The 17,395-nt window shown below is 41.2% G+C and overlaps 2 protein-coding genes across 3 annotated transcripts in view; one reads left to right on the forward strand and one right to left on the reverse strand.

The window, feature by feature from the left end:
• The window catches only part of LOC145496849 (uncharacterized), a 30,493-nt gene extending 20,875 nt beyond the window's left edge, over positions 1 to 9,618 (reverse strand). For both annotated transcript variants that reach the window (XM_081476610.1, XM_081476609.1), the window contains exon 1: positions 9,282 to 9,618. In XM_081476610.1, coding sequence (XP_081332736.1) covers positions 9,282 to 9,305 — 24 coding nt within the window. In that variant the 5' untranslated portion in view covers positions 9,306 to 9,618. The remainder of the gene's footprint in view (positions 1 to 9,281) is intronic.
• A 137-nt stretch (positions 9,619 to 9,755) lies between these two features.
• LOC145496976 (ER membrane protein complex subunit 3-like) lies at positions 9,756 to 16,827 on the forward strand. The gene is made up of 8 exons (XM_081476744.1): positions 9,756 to 9,913; positions 10,151 to 10,208; positions 10,319 to 10,412; positions 12,487 to 12,591; positions 13,233 to 13,314; positions 14,057 to 14,136; positions 14,966 to 15,045; positions 15,548 to 16,827. The coding sequence occupies exons 1-8, from the start codon at positions 9,765 to 9,767 to the stop codon at positions 15,671 to 15,673; spliced, it is 774 nt and encodes a 257-aa protein (XP_081332870.1). The 5' UTR covers positions 9,756 to 9,764; the 3' UTR covers positions 15,674 to 16,827.
• Positions 16,828 to 17,395: the final 568 nt, after the last annotated feature.

Consider the following 17,395-nt stretch of genomic DNA (forward strand, 5'->3'; position numbering starts at 1 on the left):
GTCTTTTGAAACTCCCACAGAATACCAAGATGTGATACTGTAGCGAAAGTTACAGAGTACATTTGTGTCCGACCCTATCCCCCTTACAGTAGATATGGTCACGTGTTTTTGTTGGATGTGTATTAAAAACATGGCTGCTCATTGTTAGCTTGGTTGAGTTCTGAAGCGTAAGAAATGGCAACATCACACTGGTGGCAGCGGTGTTCGACGCCTATCATGCCGCAAAATCCCTTCAAACAGGATTTGGATGATCTTAGCCAGTTTTTCATTCGTTCCGAGGTTATGGAAAGCTCAGATACCCAAGTTGCGGAAACACCACGTGCAAAGTCAGATCCATTCTGTAGCAACAGTGGTTTCACTGAGTCAACAATGCCGCTCGCAACATCAGCAGGTCAACCGATAGTCACAGTAAAATCGTCCAACCCTTTCCATAGCGACGATACCGTGTCAAACGTAGAGAAGTCGTCAGAACTCCCGGCCGACCAAAGAATCAGAAAACCAGTGAAACTCCCCGAAGACTTCAATGGGAAGCAACCTCTCAAAGAATACTTGTTACATTTTGAACGTTGCTCGCTTATAAACGGTTGGACCAAGGAGGGAAAGGCGATGTTTTTGGCAGCAAGTCTTCGTGGCGAAAGCCGAAAGTTATTGAGTGGTTTAACAGACTCAGAGGGCCGACAGTACGCCAAAATTGTGGAAAGGTTGCAACTACGCTTCGGTGTTGAAAAACAAGCGGAATTACATCAGGCTAGAATGTTGAATCGCCGGCAGTTTGAAGGTGAGAGTCTACAAATGCTAGCTACTGATATTCATTCAATGGTAGACTTAGCATATCAGGATCTAGGTACTCCTGTACAGGAACACTTTGCTGTACAACATTTTGTTGATGCTTTAAATGACAAAGATGACAGGTTGTACCTTAGGCAGGAAAAACCCAACACACTTGATGACGCCCTTTCACTCGCAAGAGAACTAGAATCCCTCAGACTGTTAGATAGTAATAATTCCTTCAGGCAGGCTGATACTAAAGTTAGAGCCATGGAAACCGAGCGAACACAATTACAAATGCAAGTTGATGGGCTTAAGCACAAAATAGACGAGCAGCAACACCAATTAGAAGCCCAGGCAAACATTGTTACCCAATTGAATCAGTTTCTGGCCAACCAACAGCAGCCACAAGGACCCCCCAGGGGAAGGTGGGAATGTTGGATTTGTGGAGAGAGTGGACACTTAAGAAAACAATGCCCCAGATACAGAGCAAGACTGGAATCTACCCAGCCTTCAGGAAACGGGAGGAGGGTGTCCCCAAGGGCCAGGGAGAATGCCTGAGCAACCACTTACAAGGACTTAAAGTTAATGACACTGTTGTTAGCAATTGTGATGGAGGAATGACCATGCTGCCCGATCAGAAATCCCGGTCATATGGACTTTATGTTATTGGTTTTATTGGACAGTGTAAACTTGTTTGGCTGGTGGACACGGGTGCAATGAGAAATATCTTATCCTATGAGTGCTACAACAGGTTGCCTGAGAGTTTGAAGTTTCCCTTGCATGAAGATGTTTCACAAGTGTCTGTAGCAGATGGCCGTAAAACCATTACATACGGCTCTGGTAGGTTGTCGGTGAAAATTGGAAGTCAAGATGTTAACATTAGTGTGTTGGTAGCAGACATTGAAGATTCTGCCATACTAGGTATGGAATTCCTGTCAGATGTGGATGGAAAAATTGACTTGGTTCAACAGCAACTGGTCATGAATGGCGAGGAGGTTGACTTGTGCAGTGAGAGTTGTCAACAACTCAGCCTCAGATGTGTAACGCAGCGTCTTGTTACAATAGAGTCGCACTGCGAGGCAGTGATACCAGTCCGCCTTCTTCACCGTCAGTCATCTTCATCATCTGAAAGTGCTAAGAAGGGATTGCAAATCTTGGAACCCTGTGGCAACCGTCTTCAAGATAAAGGCCTATATGTTGGAAGAACCTTAGTGTCTGCAGGTGAGACTGGCCTTGTACCTGTTAGAATCCTAAACACCTCTGATGAGACACAGACCATTGGTGCTCAAAGTGTCGTTGCAGTAGCCAAACCAGTCATTGGTGTTACAGAACTGGAGATACCCAAAGTGAGCTCGCAGAGCATTAATAGTACCCGACAAGTGGAAGGGAATTGTGTGGACAACTTACCAGAACCACTTAAAGAACTTTGGAAGCGAAGCGCAGAACAGTTGACTGAAGACGAGAGCATGGCAGTGGCTGATCTGTTGCACCGGTACAAGGATGTATTCTCTTTATCGGAGCAAGACCTAGGCAGAACCAACTTGACAAGGCATCACATCGACACAGGCAATACAAGACCTATTAAACAGTAACCCCGACGAACATCACACTCTAAACATGCAGAGATCGAGAGGCAGGTAGAGGACTTGTTACAACGTGGTCTCATAAAGAAATCAAACAGTCCCTGGTCATCTCCTGTGGTATTAGTAACCAAAAAAGATGGTTCTCAAAGATTTTGTGTGGATTATCGACTGGTGAATGCTGCAACTGTCAAGGATGCGTACCCCCTACCACGCATTGACGACTCCTTGTCTGCTTTCTCTGGGGCGAAGTGGTTTTCGACATTGGACCTGGCCTCTGGGTACTGGCAGGTTCCTATGGACCCGGCTAGCAGTGGCAAAGCAGCTTTCGTAACCACTTCAGGCCTCTATGAGTGGACCGTTATGCCCTTTGGTCTCACTTCATCTCCCAGTACCTTTGAGCAGTTAATGGAGCTTATCTTAGCTGGGCTCAGATTTGAAACCTGCTTGATTTACCTGGATGACATAATCGTTTATGGTAAAACTTTCGAGGAAGAACTGAAACGTTTGGAGGAGGTGTTTGTGCACTTTAGATCTTCCAGTCTCAAGCTGAAACCAAGCAAATGTGTGCTGTTCCAGAAGAGTGTTACGTACTTGGGCCATATTGTGTCTGAGAATGGCATCGAAACTGATCCTGTAAAGGTCGAACGAGTTTGAGAATGGCCAGTACCAGAGAACGTGACAGAGCTTAAGAGTTTTTTGGGACTTGCCAGCTACTATCGGTGCTTCGTTCCTAATTTTGCCCAGGTGGCTAGACCTCTTCACAAATTGGCAGAAGCTACTGTTGATTTCGCTTGGACACCCGAGTGCCAGTCCTTGTTTCAGAAATTGAAGACCTTACTGTCCACAGCCCCTGTTTTGGCGTACCCAGACTTTATGGCAGAGTTCATACTTGACACTGATGCCAGTAATCATGGTATTGGAGCTGTTTTAAGTCAGTTGAAGGATGGAGTGGAACACCCTGTTGCTTATGCGAGCAGAACCTTGACTAAGGCTGAGAGAAATTACTGTGTTACATGGAAAGAGCTACTTGCAGTTGTTGAGTTTGTGAAGCAGTTTCGTCACTATTTGCAGGGGCCGAAGCTTCGCATAAGAACTGACCACGCACCCCTTCACTCAGTGCTTCAAGTTAAGGAACCGGAGAGACAGTTGGCGAGGTGGATAGAGTTCATGAGTTCGTTTAGTTATGAGATTGAGTATCGAGTTGGCCAGAGGCATCAGAATGCCAATACACTGTCACGGAGGCCTTGTAACGATGGCTGCAAATGGTGTAAGGAGTGGAAGAGGGTTGAGCATATGGTTAGTGTTGCTGTTCAAACTGACGTTTCACCTGCTGTGTGTGGCGAGTTTGTGGTAGAGCAAAGAGAAGCCCTTCCAGATAAGCTATGTGAGACAGAATTGTCAGTTGGTACTGAACATTGCTCCTTTGATCCTGCTGTAGCTGACTCTAGATGCAACACCATTAAATTGGAGCCAACCTGGACATGAGAGTACCTTTACAGCCAGCAAGTTGCAGATCCTAGCCTTAAGGTGATCATCCAGTTTAAAGAGGCGAGTGCCATTAGACCCAGTGCACAGTCAAGGCACTTTGGGCTCAGTGGAACCAGCTGGAATTCCGAGATCGCGTATTGTGTCGGAGATGGGAAGAGGGAAGTGGTACCAGAGCAACGTACCAGATTATACTTCCAAGGAACTTGCAGGAGACCGCACTTAAGGCTCACCATGATCACACCACTGCCAGTCACCGTGGTGCTAATAAGACACTGGGAGCCATTAGAGCGTGATACTACTGGCCAGGATTGACTTCCCAAGTCAACAAGTGGGTCAGAGTTTGTCACGATTGTGGTGCTAAAAAGAATTAGGGAAAGAAATGGCGCTCACCACTGCAGCAGTATGTTGTTGGTGCTCCAATGGAACGCCTAGCTATGGACATACTAGGACCACTTCCTCTTACTCCTCGTGGCAATAAATTCGTTCTCGTCGTGACGGATTATTTTACAGAGTGGACAGAGAGTTATGCCATCCCTAACCAGGAAGCTACCACAGTAGCCGAGAAACTAGTGAGTGAATTTGTGTGTCGTTTTGGTGTCCGTCGGGAGATACACAGTGATCAACGTAGCAATTTTGAGTCCAAGGTGATGACTGAAGTGTGTAAGCTACTGGACATTGACAAAACAAGGACCACGCCCCTACATCCTCAGTCAGACGGTCAAGTGGAACGATACAATCGAACATTGATTGAAATGCTTCGAGGCAAGTTGAAAGACAGTCAGGAGGATTGGGACCTACAACTCCAACCATGTATGATGGCTTACAGAAGTTCTGTCCATGAGTCCACAGGCGAAACACCAAATATGCTGATGTTAGGGCGAGAAATTGAGGTACCATTAGATGTGATGACTGAGCCAGCTCCAGACACATCGCCATTGGCAACTGAGTATGCCTTGGCTCTGCAACAGAGGCTTGCCGGTGCACATGAAGTAGCTAGGAGACACCTAGGAAAAGCAGCAGAATGGCAGAAGAGAAATTATGACAAACGAGTGTCCAGTAAGCCATTCCGGGTAGGGGACAGTGTTTGGTTGCACAACATTCGCCGAAAGAAGGGGAGGAACCCCAAACTGGATTGTCCGTGGGAAGGCCCTTACTTAGTGGTGTCTGTGTTATCAGATGTGATGTATGGAATCCAGAGAAGTCGAAGAGCGAAGTTATCCGCGCAGATCATCTTAAGCCATACCTTGGACCTGCACTAAAGAGTTGGATTGTAGAGAGGGAAGGGACTGTTATGCCTGCCGAATCCCAAGTTGTGAGAGCTGGAGAAGTTGGGCCTGTTAGTGGCCCTGTCGAAGCTGTACTCAGTGAAGGCATGTCAGATGGCAATGATGCCATGGAGTCCTTGAATCCTGTTCTGTGCATCAGTCCTGAGGCGGAGGATCCCGAACCTGACAAAGAGAGCTGTGGTAGCGATACTGATACAGCGATACTGCCTCAGACCCAGACGGCTACACCAGATGACAGACCATCGAGCGAGACTGAGAGCTTTGACGCTGCTTCATGTGGACAACTTCGCAGGCTGTACAGAGTCGTTATGGGAGACAGCGGAGACCACCCAACCGTTACGGTGATTGGGTGTAATTGAACAGTTCATGAACTTTCAGAGTTGTTACGCAAAATGAGATTTCCCGAGTTAAGTTTTGTTTCAATGCGAGTGCTGACTGTTTATAGAATGAACTAGACAGAGTTGCTAAGATTTGTCTGTCGTTCTTTGTTCATGTTCTGATTTTGTCATTGAGATTGTGACACTGAGGACAGTGAACTTAAAGGAGGGGGCAGTGTAGCGAAAGTTACAAAGTACATTTGTATCCGACCCTACCCTCCTTACAGTAGATATGGTCACGTGTTTTTGTTGGATGTGTATTAAAAACATGGCCGCTCATTGTTAGCTTGGTTGAGTTCTGAAGCGTAAGAAATGGCAACATCACAATACCTCGGGGATCAAAGAAATGAAAGAGGCAAATGCTGGTAGCAAAAGGGAACTGAACATTTCAAACATCAAGGGCTATATTAAGTTACAAGGATTAACTGTGATTGTATATGTTCCAATCAATGACAGTTTCCTGACTAAAGAGTTTAAAAAACGACCTTAATACTTAACACCTTAATACCCAGGGCATATCTAATCGATAGAAATCGATGATCAAAAATGTAATCGATTAATCGATAATACTCGATAGTACTCGATATTTGTCGATTGATTAGTCAATTTAATCGATTGAAATCGATAATCACAAATTTTTGTCACATCGATGGAAATCGAAAATCAAAAACATGATCTGATCTTATCATAACACTGCGTAACATTTACCTTCAAGCTTACCTTCGAATCCGCTTTGTTGATAAAGATGACGTTACTTCTTTCTCCGATGGTAGCTACTTTTCTTATTTTTTTTCACCAGGATCACTGCTGTAAAGCTGTTTAAAGCAATATTTCAGCAGATTTCAGCCCAGCAATCCTATGGTGCTGTGTACTGTGTACTCGGATCGATCTTTGCTGTACTTACGGGTATTGAATAACGATAACTAACAAACAAATCAGAGGAAAACTTGTACTCTAGAATCATCAGGATCGTGGTTAATATCTGGAGTCACTACTGTAGAAATTGGCTAACTGTCGTCCGTTCTCCGAGAATTTAGAAGGGTAATTTTTGAACGCTTATGGGGAGGCACGCATGGTGGCTTACGGAGCGCGGAGAGCTTATTTAGATTTGTAAGCCGCTGACCACAAAAACGATAACCGTATTCAAACAACATCTTTAATATCTGCCAATAAATACACTATAAAAGAACGAATTATGGTAAATTCTCGAAAACGTTTAGAGGATCACAATTCAGTTAGTAAGCCGTTCCACAATTATTGTGGAACGGCTTACTAACTGAATTGAAGAGAACGAGAAGGGAACTCGAGATATCGTAACAACAAGTATGACTCTAATTGTGAAGGCGGAAATGATAGTTTCGTAACAGTTGCTTTGTTCATGTTTTAATCCTTTTCAGTTTCAAAATTTACTAAAAATTCTATCGTCAATCTTAAATAAAGCCATGTAAAGGAAATGCTTATCAGTTCAGTTTTGGACTACTGTGTATTTGTGCGGGTGAGTTCTGACTCATTCTAGCGTAAAACTGAGAACTTTATGAAAGAGAATCTTCGTCCAGTTATTTTTTTCGATCATAGTTGAACAAATTGATAAATCGATAGCTAATTACAGAAATCAATCAAAATCGATAGTCACAAGGACGCGAGTGATCGATTTCTATCGATTTCCGATATTAATCGATTGATTAGTATCGATTACGATCGATTACGTTCGATTTCTATTGAGTATTAGCCTGCAGTGCAGGCGAGATTTTTTTGAGCGAGCACTCACATTGTAAAAAGTTTAGCCGCCATCTTGAATTTTTCATGCAGTGGAAGACTGGGGAGAGAAAGAAAGTTTTACCAAGGGGGTGAATGATAGGCAAGAGGAAGGATAGGGGAGGGGTGGAGCGAAGAAAATCTCGCCTGCCCGAGGTCATTGTTCTTTTAGGAAACTCCATTCGCCCACGAACGGAGTTTCTGATTGGTGCGGCTTGACCCTGCCTGTCAATTGTCTGTCAGTCAGTTTCATTTCGTTCGTGCAGGTAAGAAACATGGCAAACTCTGTCGAAAGTAATGTTGTTAGTTTCGATTCCGCTCTCGAGGAATCTCTCAAGCGTTTATGTGAACTTGGAATGTCTCGCGAATTGCGAACGGAGCAAAAAGACGCAATTTCCACACTGGTATCCAGAAAAGATCTGTTGGCAGTGCTAACCACTGGCTTTGGGAAAAGCTTAATATTTACGTAAAACAGCGTAAAATGGGGTTGACTAGCCTACACGACTTCTACGGTTCGTGACATTTGCACATTTGCCGTTCTCTGTTCGGTCACTCGACCTTTCTTGTCGCTTCACTCGTGTTCATGTTGTGTAATAAGGAGGAATTTTAAGCGGAGTGTGAGCCGTTAGATCGTGCTATGGCAAATTTTTATAAGTCAAAGGTCTGCATGGTTTGCGCTGTTATCTGCATGTCGACTCGTTGAGTTTGACACCTCTGTAATTTGCCATGTGTTTATGCATTGTTTAGGCTCATTTCTATTGCAAGATATGCTTTTAAGTCTCCATGAATTTGCTTTTGAGGGACAAAATATGAAATTTACCGTGAACATGTTGCTTACTTGCATTCTATATTGTGACACCGGGCCCGGCTGTGACTAGAACTGTTTACAAACACAGTAGGTAGATCCTTATCACGGATATCATATTTGTTCTCGTACGATTTCCTTCGGAGACGCTGTAGCTTTACTTTGAGAAAGCTATACGTTTGTCTAGAGACATTCTTATGTTTCTTGCAGCTATCTGATCGAGCTTATGTTTCTCTTGCTCGATGTATAGGTTTATTCCTCCTTTGGTTGTTCTGGCACCACATGATTCAAGTGTAGCTGTTTACGCGCAAGTCCCGTTAACTGTTTTGCGTGTTTTATCTGCCATTGTTCGGCTTAGTTCAGGCAAGACCATGGTTTTGATCCTCCATGTGGATCTCATCAGTTGGCGGTATTTCTAAAATACTCTGTACATCTGAAGTCGCTAGCGCAACACGTACCTCTGTGATCGTGAGAATGCAAGACATCCTGCGGCTTGGCACAAACTTCTCGTGGTGTGTACCCTTGTGAGACTTCCGGTGTCGAGAAAACCTCACTTTGATTGGTTACCCGCTCATTTCCGGAAATGCAGTGAAGCGCAACTAATCAGGAGGTGTTTCGCATTTTAACGGGGTTTTCGGGCAGGCGTCTTCTCATTTTTCCCCTCCCCCATCCCCCACCGTCTAATATGGTGGTCTAAAAAGGCGGTCGCAAGGTTGTAACGCTAACTCGCCCCAATAAGACGCCTGCACTGCAGGCTAATCGAGTATTGAAAATATCGATTATCGAAAATATCGATTAGATATGCCCTGAATACCGTATGCTAAAAACAGTGGTAAAAATAAAACTTAAATTAAGATAAAGCTCTTACACAACGGGCAAGATGAATCTTATCTTGCGCTGTGATCAGCAACCTGAGAGGACAAGATAGGAATATCTTGCCCTATCAGAATCTCAGGATCGCATACAAAAATCCTGCAAGAAAATCACACGATAAATCTACAGGTATGCCATACAATAAATCTATATAAAAATCCTCCATTGGCCAAGCTTAATGAAGATGACTGGATCTCAGCCTCGATCTTTTAGTATGTTGAAGGGCCCCGACTGTTTCTCGGGCCAATATCCAACCATCTTGCATTGACCTCTCGCTTCTATAACACATAGATATAATCTTACGCTTATACGCCTACATTTGTTTTCAAGCAAGAAAACCTACCTCGTTTACGGAACTTGGATCCATGAGGAAGTCTGTGATTGCTATTAGCAGACTTCCTCCCTTCTCTAGAGTTAATTACCGCAGATTACCGATATCGGTGTCGATAGACGCGCGTCCGTCTAGTTTGTGGTCAAATATTTCTACATTGATATTTTGATACGAACCTACGGAGGCGACTCAAATTGTGTGTTGTTTGCATACTACCGTGGTTAAAGGTTTAATCCACAGCTTAGCGACTCACTCGGAAGTAATTAACACCTTGTATTTCTAAATAAACGAGATATCGCAAATCGATTCACTGGAAAACTAAAGAAACACGTCCTTCAAACTTCGAAGCTTCGCGTGTTCACGTCATGTAAGACCCTTTCATCTGTCTTCCGTCTTCTTCCATATGACATACTCCGACATAATCTAGTTCCCAGTTTTCATGTGAAAGGCCAAATTACCCAGAAGACATAGAAAGCTAGAGGCTTCTCTTCCATTATGGCGGAACTTCTGCTAGACCCGGCCATTCGTTTATGGGTTATTTTACCCATTGTAATCATCACGTTTCTTGTTGGAATAATCAGACATTATCTTTCCATGCTTTTACAGTCTAAAAAGGAATTAGATCTTTCACAGGTCTCAGATAGGTGAGTGTTTTTTACGAATCTTTAGAAACAAGAAACTGCTTGAGCTTTTCAAGTGAAAAGCTAGCTAAAGCAAATTACCTTACTTTGTAAAATAAACAGTAGTTTTGCCCATTTTCAATCAAGCATCTTGTTCTTGATAATTCTTTCCTCTAGTTTCAACTCTATTCAGAAGGTTGTTGACCTTAAATTTGCCCAGAAACTAATTATTTCAATAATAATATTTGATTCGATTTACAGTCAAGCTTTGATGAGGAGCAGAAGTCTTAGAGAAAATGCAAAATATATTCCTAAAGAGGTAATTAACTTGCGAGGTTTCAATACAATCTACTGATGCTTGTTTTTTTTTTTTTTTTTTTTTTTTGAGTTTTCTAACTTGACAAAGTTGTGTCTTTAATCCCAACCTAGGCTTTTGAGGCAAGGCGACATTTTTTCAATGATGAAGAACAGGGCTATTTTAAAACACAGGACAAAAAAGGACCAGTCAAAAATCCTATATCAGGTTTGTCATTTAGACAAAGCAGTTAAAAGTGCACAGAGTATTATTTGATATGTTCTCTGATGAAACCTTAATAATAGAAATCTTCATGTAGGAGATTGCCAACTTTCCCTCTTTTCAAACCCACAAAACATAGTAAGTTTGCATAATGAAACTAGACGGAAAGCTGTTGAAACAAAGTGAACATTGCAAATATTTAGGTGTATATATGGACTGTTGCCTAACCTGGAATAAGCACATTACGTATATTGCATCCAGAGTTTATCCTAAACTCAAAATGTTAAACAGGACCACGCCCTTTCTTAGCCAAAGAGTTCTACTGAACATTTATAAACAAACTATATTACCCATCCTAGATTACGGGTGTATCATATGGGGTGTTTGTGAAAAAAGTAATTCATGACGATTAGAGAGATTACAGAATCAGGCCATGCGTATTATTCTTGCTGCGAATCGCAGAATGTGCTCACAGGATATGCGTAACAGGCTATATCTGCTATCCTTAGATAGTAGACAGGGGTTTTTGAAGCTACAGTTAGCGTTTAAGATCGTACACAATGTTCACTGTCCGCACCAGTTAGAGGGATATCTTGTTAAGGGGTCTGATCTGCATGGAAGAATACTTAAAGACTCAACACTTTTAAACGTCACACCATCTAAAACGAAAATGGGTCAGTCTACTTTCAAGTGTGACGCTGCACGAGAATGGAACGGATTACCAAGAGAGATCAGAGAATTAAACACTCTTTCTAAGTTTAAAACACATATTTTTAAGCATTTTATGGGTCAAGACCGTATCAATCATGTATGTACCGTAAATTAGGTTCAATATTTTTGCTTGTCTGTTTGTTGTTGTTGCTCTTCTTTTTAAATGCTTGTTTTTATATAATCTCCACAATGGTTGTAATTTTTAATGTAAACGTTTACTATATATATCTTCTTGTTTTTTTTTTTTTTAAAGTACAGTTTCATGAATAGCTGTATTTTATATGTAAATGCTGATCGCCTGTTAATACCAGTGATCCAGTGATCACTGATTGGCCTTTAAGGTTAAATAAAGTCTTTTATTTATTTTATTTATAATTAAGGTACCAGTGTACCCCAAAATTGGCAATTTTTCAAAAAGGTTGTTTTTTGCTTTTTCAGATATATCTAATTGCTATTATTCATTTAAAAAAATTCTACAAAAAAGATTGATTCTAAGCAAAGTTATAAACAAAAAATGTTTCTTTGCATTCATTACCTCTAATTGATAAATGTCAACAGGTTGTTGCAAGAAGTAAATTTGCATTAAAAAGTCACGTGACAGATTGTGGCATAGTATGATTATCAAATGTTTGTGTTTGGTAGTTGACGAGCTGTTCTGAGTTTTCGTGTCAATTTAAGCTTTAAATTATGTCGTTGAAGAAATACAAAAGTTCATGTCCCTTTGCAAATGTGAAGAAAGCACCACAAAGGAAAAAGCCTAGGGGGAAAGGTTTCGGAAACATTTGACCAGAATCAGGCTGATGTATTTCCTGGCTAGCTACAAAGATTCCTGCATCGAGCAGGAGAAGTTGCTTGCACTGGATGAGAAAGACATTTGACATACCAGTACTCTAAACAGAACATTACTGTCTTCCTTGGCACTTTCTCCATTCGAAGCGGTTACAATGGTAACATCACATCTCTGGATTTCGGTATCAGAAGACTTTTTGGGAAAGTGAAACACTTAGCTATACTATGTATCAACTTTTATATGAAAAGGTAAATTAATCACTGTAGCAGTTTTTGAAACTGATTTTTCATTCATTAGCCCCCTGTCAGGGTGCTTAAAATGTCAGCTTATCATTTTGTAAGAATGGTTAATTCACCTTCATGGACTTCAAGTTGACAAATAGCTAGAAGTGTTTTACTTGCCTTCAGAGACAGTAACATTACTCAGAGCCTCTTCATACCAGTGACACAAACCAAAACAAGCTGTGGCTCTGTGGGTTGCCTTGGTACAAGTATAGACTTGTTATTGTTTTAAATAAAGCACCAAAGAAATATGACTTATTCTGCGTGTTTATTGTTTATTGTTTTCTTGGATTTGTAGATCCAACAATGATGGTTGACATGGCAAAAGGAAACATCACTAATGTCTTGCCCATGATTCTCATTGGTGGCTGGATCAACTGGCATTATTCTGGATTTATTACAAGTAAGGTAGCACTTATGTACACATTAAGAATCAGGAAATTGTTTTAAAGTGCACAAGAATCTGAGATTCTGAAGTGGAGTGTGAGGTCTCTGACCAACTATTTGGTCATCATGGCAGCCAACAGTGGAACACAAGTCACCATTGTTTGCAAATGCATTGACCAATGGTTGGCCTCCTTTTGACTATGGTCTGTGCTATTTTCCACTGACTTGTTGGCCAGCATTAGTAAACCATTTGGCTGAAGCATTGGCTAGTGTTTGGTGTTGAGAGAAAGCTTGACAAGAGATGGCAAAGTGTTGGTACAGGAAAGTCTCATAAATGAGAAGGGACTAGAGCTGAATGTCTATGTTACTGTGGCATCTGTATTATAAAAGTAGAGCTTTTATGACCACTGGTTTTTCTGTACTATATCTAGGTCTCTGTATTATGGAGGTATTCGCATGGAAAAATTTGAACTGTGGTGTAATCCACATGTGTCGTTTGCTTATGATACACTTGTACTTAAAATGATTAATGTTTCTTGAAAAACAAACTATACAACAGTATTCCTGACCATTAAATTTTGTTTGTGACTTATATCTCAAACTGTTTAGTTTCTCTGACATTACTTCGCTTACATTTGCCTTTGCTTCACTTCACAGCCAAAGTTCCATTCCCACTGACACTGCGTTTTAAAGCCATGTTGCAGCGTGGAATTGATTTGACCACCTTGGATGCATCATGGTAAACTATGTACATATAGAACATTATCATTTGTAACTTTTCCATACAGACATTTGCACCCAAACTTATAGACAGATGTATACAGTAGATCAGATGCATACAGTAGATCTTTAGATAACAAAAATCACTTGTAAGCAGCAACAATGTAATGCACTAAGAAAGTTTTGATGTTCAGGGCTTGAGCTGTATTTAACTTGTGACTTGGTTTTTCCGCAAAGGGTACTGAAAATAAATAAACAAAGTAAATCACAAAATCTAGAGAGAAAGCCACATCAGCCTTATCTGGTTTTCATGCGGGTTCTATATCCTGGTTGAATTAGAATTTGGAGATGTTGGTTTTTGTGGAGGGAGGAAAACCGGAGAACCTGAAGAAAAACCCTTGGAGCGAGGCAGGAACCAACAACAAACTCAACCCACATATGGCGTCGTGCTGGAATCGAACCCAGGCAATATCGGTGGGAGGCGAGCGCTCTCACCACTGCACCATCCCTGCTCCCCTAACAACAATCAGAGTGGATCAGCTGGCAAGATCAAGTCTTTAACAACAATCAGAATGATTGGCTTGAACGTTTGTCATTGCAGTGCCATTCCACTACTAGGCATACACCAGGAAATACTATCTTGATGTAGCACCATATTATCAAACCAAATATTAATCTCCATGCATGGCTATCACTAAGGGGACAAAAGTTATTATTCAGGACTGAGAGTGAAGAAGTTATGGCTGTTTCTTGTTTTCCAGGGTTAGTTCGGTGTCTTGGTATTTCATCAATGTGTTTGGTCTCAGGAGCATGTATGCACTTGTTCTGGGTCAAGATAATGGTTTGTGCTTCTTTTATTTCTGTCCAGTAATTTTACAGTTTATCTCACTTACTGTTTGTTCAACTTATGGACTTTCTAACTTCTGAAATTCTGCCTGGTATACTGACTTATATGCAGGCAGATTGACAGACAGATTAACTGGCCAACTGACTGACGAAGGACCTGTCTGTCTGTCTGTCTGTCTGTCTGTCTGTCTGTCTGTCCATCTGTGACTGAACCATAACCATTCTTGGCCTAATCTATAATGTAATCCTCTTGTGTTTTTCCTGTAAAACTGACATTCCCTATTACACAACATTTGAGACTGTCAGCTATGTAGACTATGTCAGTAATAAAAATTCAAAATTGTGTTTCACACTGACCCTGTCAACTTCAAGACAATGTGTATATGTCATTAGACTACAACAAGTGACAAAAGTAGTTGAGACACTTCTAGAAAATGAGCCTTTGCGATATTTAACCCCTTATTATATTTTAAAAGCATCTACTAGGAGGTAATTCTCTGATACCCCTGGTCTCCCAATTTAATATTGTGTAGCTGCTGTGGTCTGCACAGTCTTAGAAGTAGAAAAAATCAACATTGTTTGAGGCGAGGTGGGGGGGGGGGGGGGGATTGTTTCCAAGGGGCTCAAAAATTGAATTTTACTCTAAGTGTCTCAACAGTTTTGTCACCCATGGCATGTCCATTTTATATCTACCACACTGCCCAAGTTTGAATTATCCTTTTGTTTCTCTTTATGGACTGTTTTTATTTATTTATTTATTTTTTATTTATTTATTTATTTATTTATTTACTTATTTATTTATTTATTTATTTTGCAATTATTAGCTGCAGACCAGACCCGTGTGATGCAAGAACAGATGCAGATGCAAATGCAGATGCCACAAGATCCAAGCAAAGCATTCAAGGTAGAAAATAGCCACTAATTCCAAAAAATTAATGATATGGATCATGCTCTTTGAGTTCATTTATCTTATTAGATGTCTTGGTGTGTAGTATCGCTGTATATTTTTACGAGTTGTGCCATATTTTGACGAGCCCATAGGGCAAGTCAAAATACAAACAACGAGTTAAAATATAAAGCGATACTACACACCAAAACATCTAATAAGAGATTTATTATCCAACTGCTGTAATCAATGAATTTATCAATGAAAGAGGGAGAGTGTGACAGTTTTGCATTTGCGCCCTGACTTGTGTGGCAAACAAGTTTCCCACTGCACAAATAACTGTACAATATCACTGTATATTTGTACTGTTATTTGGACAGTATTTGCTGCAGTTGGATAATAAAAAGGCATATTGTGTGAACTTAGAATAGTGAGAATTTGAATAAAGCCCATTGGACCAGCTCATCTTCCAAGTTCCTGTTGCAGTGCTAAGCCAATATATCCTAATGTTTGATCACAGGCAGAGTGGGAGGCTCTAGAGATTGTCAACCACAAGTGGTCATTAGAGAATGTGGAGGAAGAAATGATGGAAGAGTATTCACCCATAGACCTCATTGAGGAGATTGCCAAAGATAAATATGTTTAAAATGGACATTTGATTTACTGAGATACTGGAAGACTCTTGAAGGCTGTTAAGAAAACTTGGGCGGGCTCAAATCTGTTGAGGTTGCATGAGAGTTGAAGAGAGGGCATGCAGGTTTCAGGCCAAATGAACACAAGCGTTTGGACTCTTCTTTTTGTTTTTGTTAGTGCCCCAAACTTCCCATGCAGTTTCCTGAATGCAGAGCAGTAACATCTTGTGGTTTTTTAACACAAATTTATCAAATATTTTGATTAATAATGGGGAGGGTTTCAAACAGGTTATGTGGGCTTCCAGAAAATATGCATACCTCTGTGTATTTTTCTGGTCCTCCTTTCTTCCAAATCCCTCCCTTTGGCTCTTGAAAGCCTCCTACCCCACAGAATTTCTGCTGACCTTCTTTGGAGCGGATATGTTTTGCCGAACCACAAATCTAAAATAGTGATGTTACTTGCAAAAATTTGCAATATGTGTGCAAGTATTTATATTGTTTTGTATAATTTTAACAGAGAATGGCACCTTTCCAAAGACGTGACCACTGCTAATAATATACAGTACTTACTGCTTATTTACGCCTAGTTAAAACATTGTTTTGTGAGTCTGTTGCTTGCAATAACTTTTTATTGGTTATAGGACTGTGTGCAATTCATGAAACCATTGTGTAAATAATATCAAAATCAGTTGAACTCAAACACAAGGTTTATTTGAAATTATTTTGAAAAAAAAATCTAAATTAGTTACTTGAATACTTTCTCTGGTAAAACTGCAATAATCCACTTCCGAGTTGCCTGAAGCCCCTCTAGCGACGTAAGGCCTGGTGCACAACCATTCTCATTTTCATTTAAAAGGATGGGCACCAAGACTCACTTTGACAAAGAGGCTAAGGGTAATTCAGAAATGGGCTATTGAATAACAGGCAAACAGACAAGCAAGTTCCAACCAGGCCTTGAAACAGGAAGGAACCCCCCTTACAAGTCGAGTTCCCCACCCCTGAAATGTATAACACAAAGTCCTGTAACTGTTTAACTCTGGTATCTAAAGGACAGGATTGCTTTATTGTCGTCATCATCATCATCATCATTCTTGTTGTTCATTTCCGCTATTTGAGAACTGGGCTGTAATCTATGCCAAGTTAGCCAAAATAAAAGAAATTCGTTTAAGTGTAGTGTCTTACTCCAGCTGAGGACCCATGGGTTGGATTTTATCTTTATTTACTGACCTGTAGTAAGGCCTATTTTCACGGGTGAATTTTGGTGCAATTTTGTCGTCATTTCCACTGCGATTTTTGTCGTTCTCTCACTGCAACTAGCCTTGCGGGTCTATGAAACGTGATAAAACGAACAGCGGTTTTTGCACTCGAGAATGTGTGCACGATTTACGAACAAGGATGGAGTCGTTTTTGTCCTCAGTGCGAAACCTCCCGCGATATCAGGCTTAAAATTCGCAGAGGAAGTTTCGACAAAAATCGCCTCAGTAAACAGGCCCTATGTACTAGCCACAATTTTCAGAGCGTTTCCCCGTCCTCGCTGAAACGGCTGAAAAGGCTGATTCGTTTTACCACAAAGACGGTAGCGTTTTCAAAAGGTTCCGGTTTTCGTTGTCCTCACCCCTCCCCCCGAGGGGGACTCAAATAATAGGACGGGTGGTGCTCGTGGTGCCTTTTAGGGGTTAAAAAGTGGATTTGGTAACTGTTGGGGCGTTCAGCCTCAAAAGGTCCACAGCGGGCTC

The sequence above is a fragment of the Orbicella franksi genome, chromosome 9, assembly GCF_964199315.1.
Source record: "Orbicella franksi chromosome 9, jaOrbFran1.1, whole genome shotgun sequence".
Taxonomy (NCBI): Eukaryota; Metazoa; Cnidaria; class Anthozoa; order Scleractinia; family Merulinidae; genus Orbicella; species Orbicella franksi.

Coding starts and splice junctions, on each gene's coding strand:
- LOC145496976 (XM_081476744.1), top strand. CDS start 9,765: ATGGCGGAACTTCTGCTAGACCCGGCCATTCGTTTATGGGTTATTTTA. Junction 10,413..12,486: donor AGTCAAAAATCCTATATCAG/GTTTGTCATTTA, acceptor TTGGATTTGTAG/ATCCAACAATGATGGTTGAC. Junction 13,315..14,056: donor ACCACCTTGGATGCATCATG/GTAAACTATGTA, acceptor CTTGTTTTCCAG/GGTTAGTTCGGTGTCTTGGT.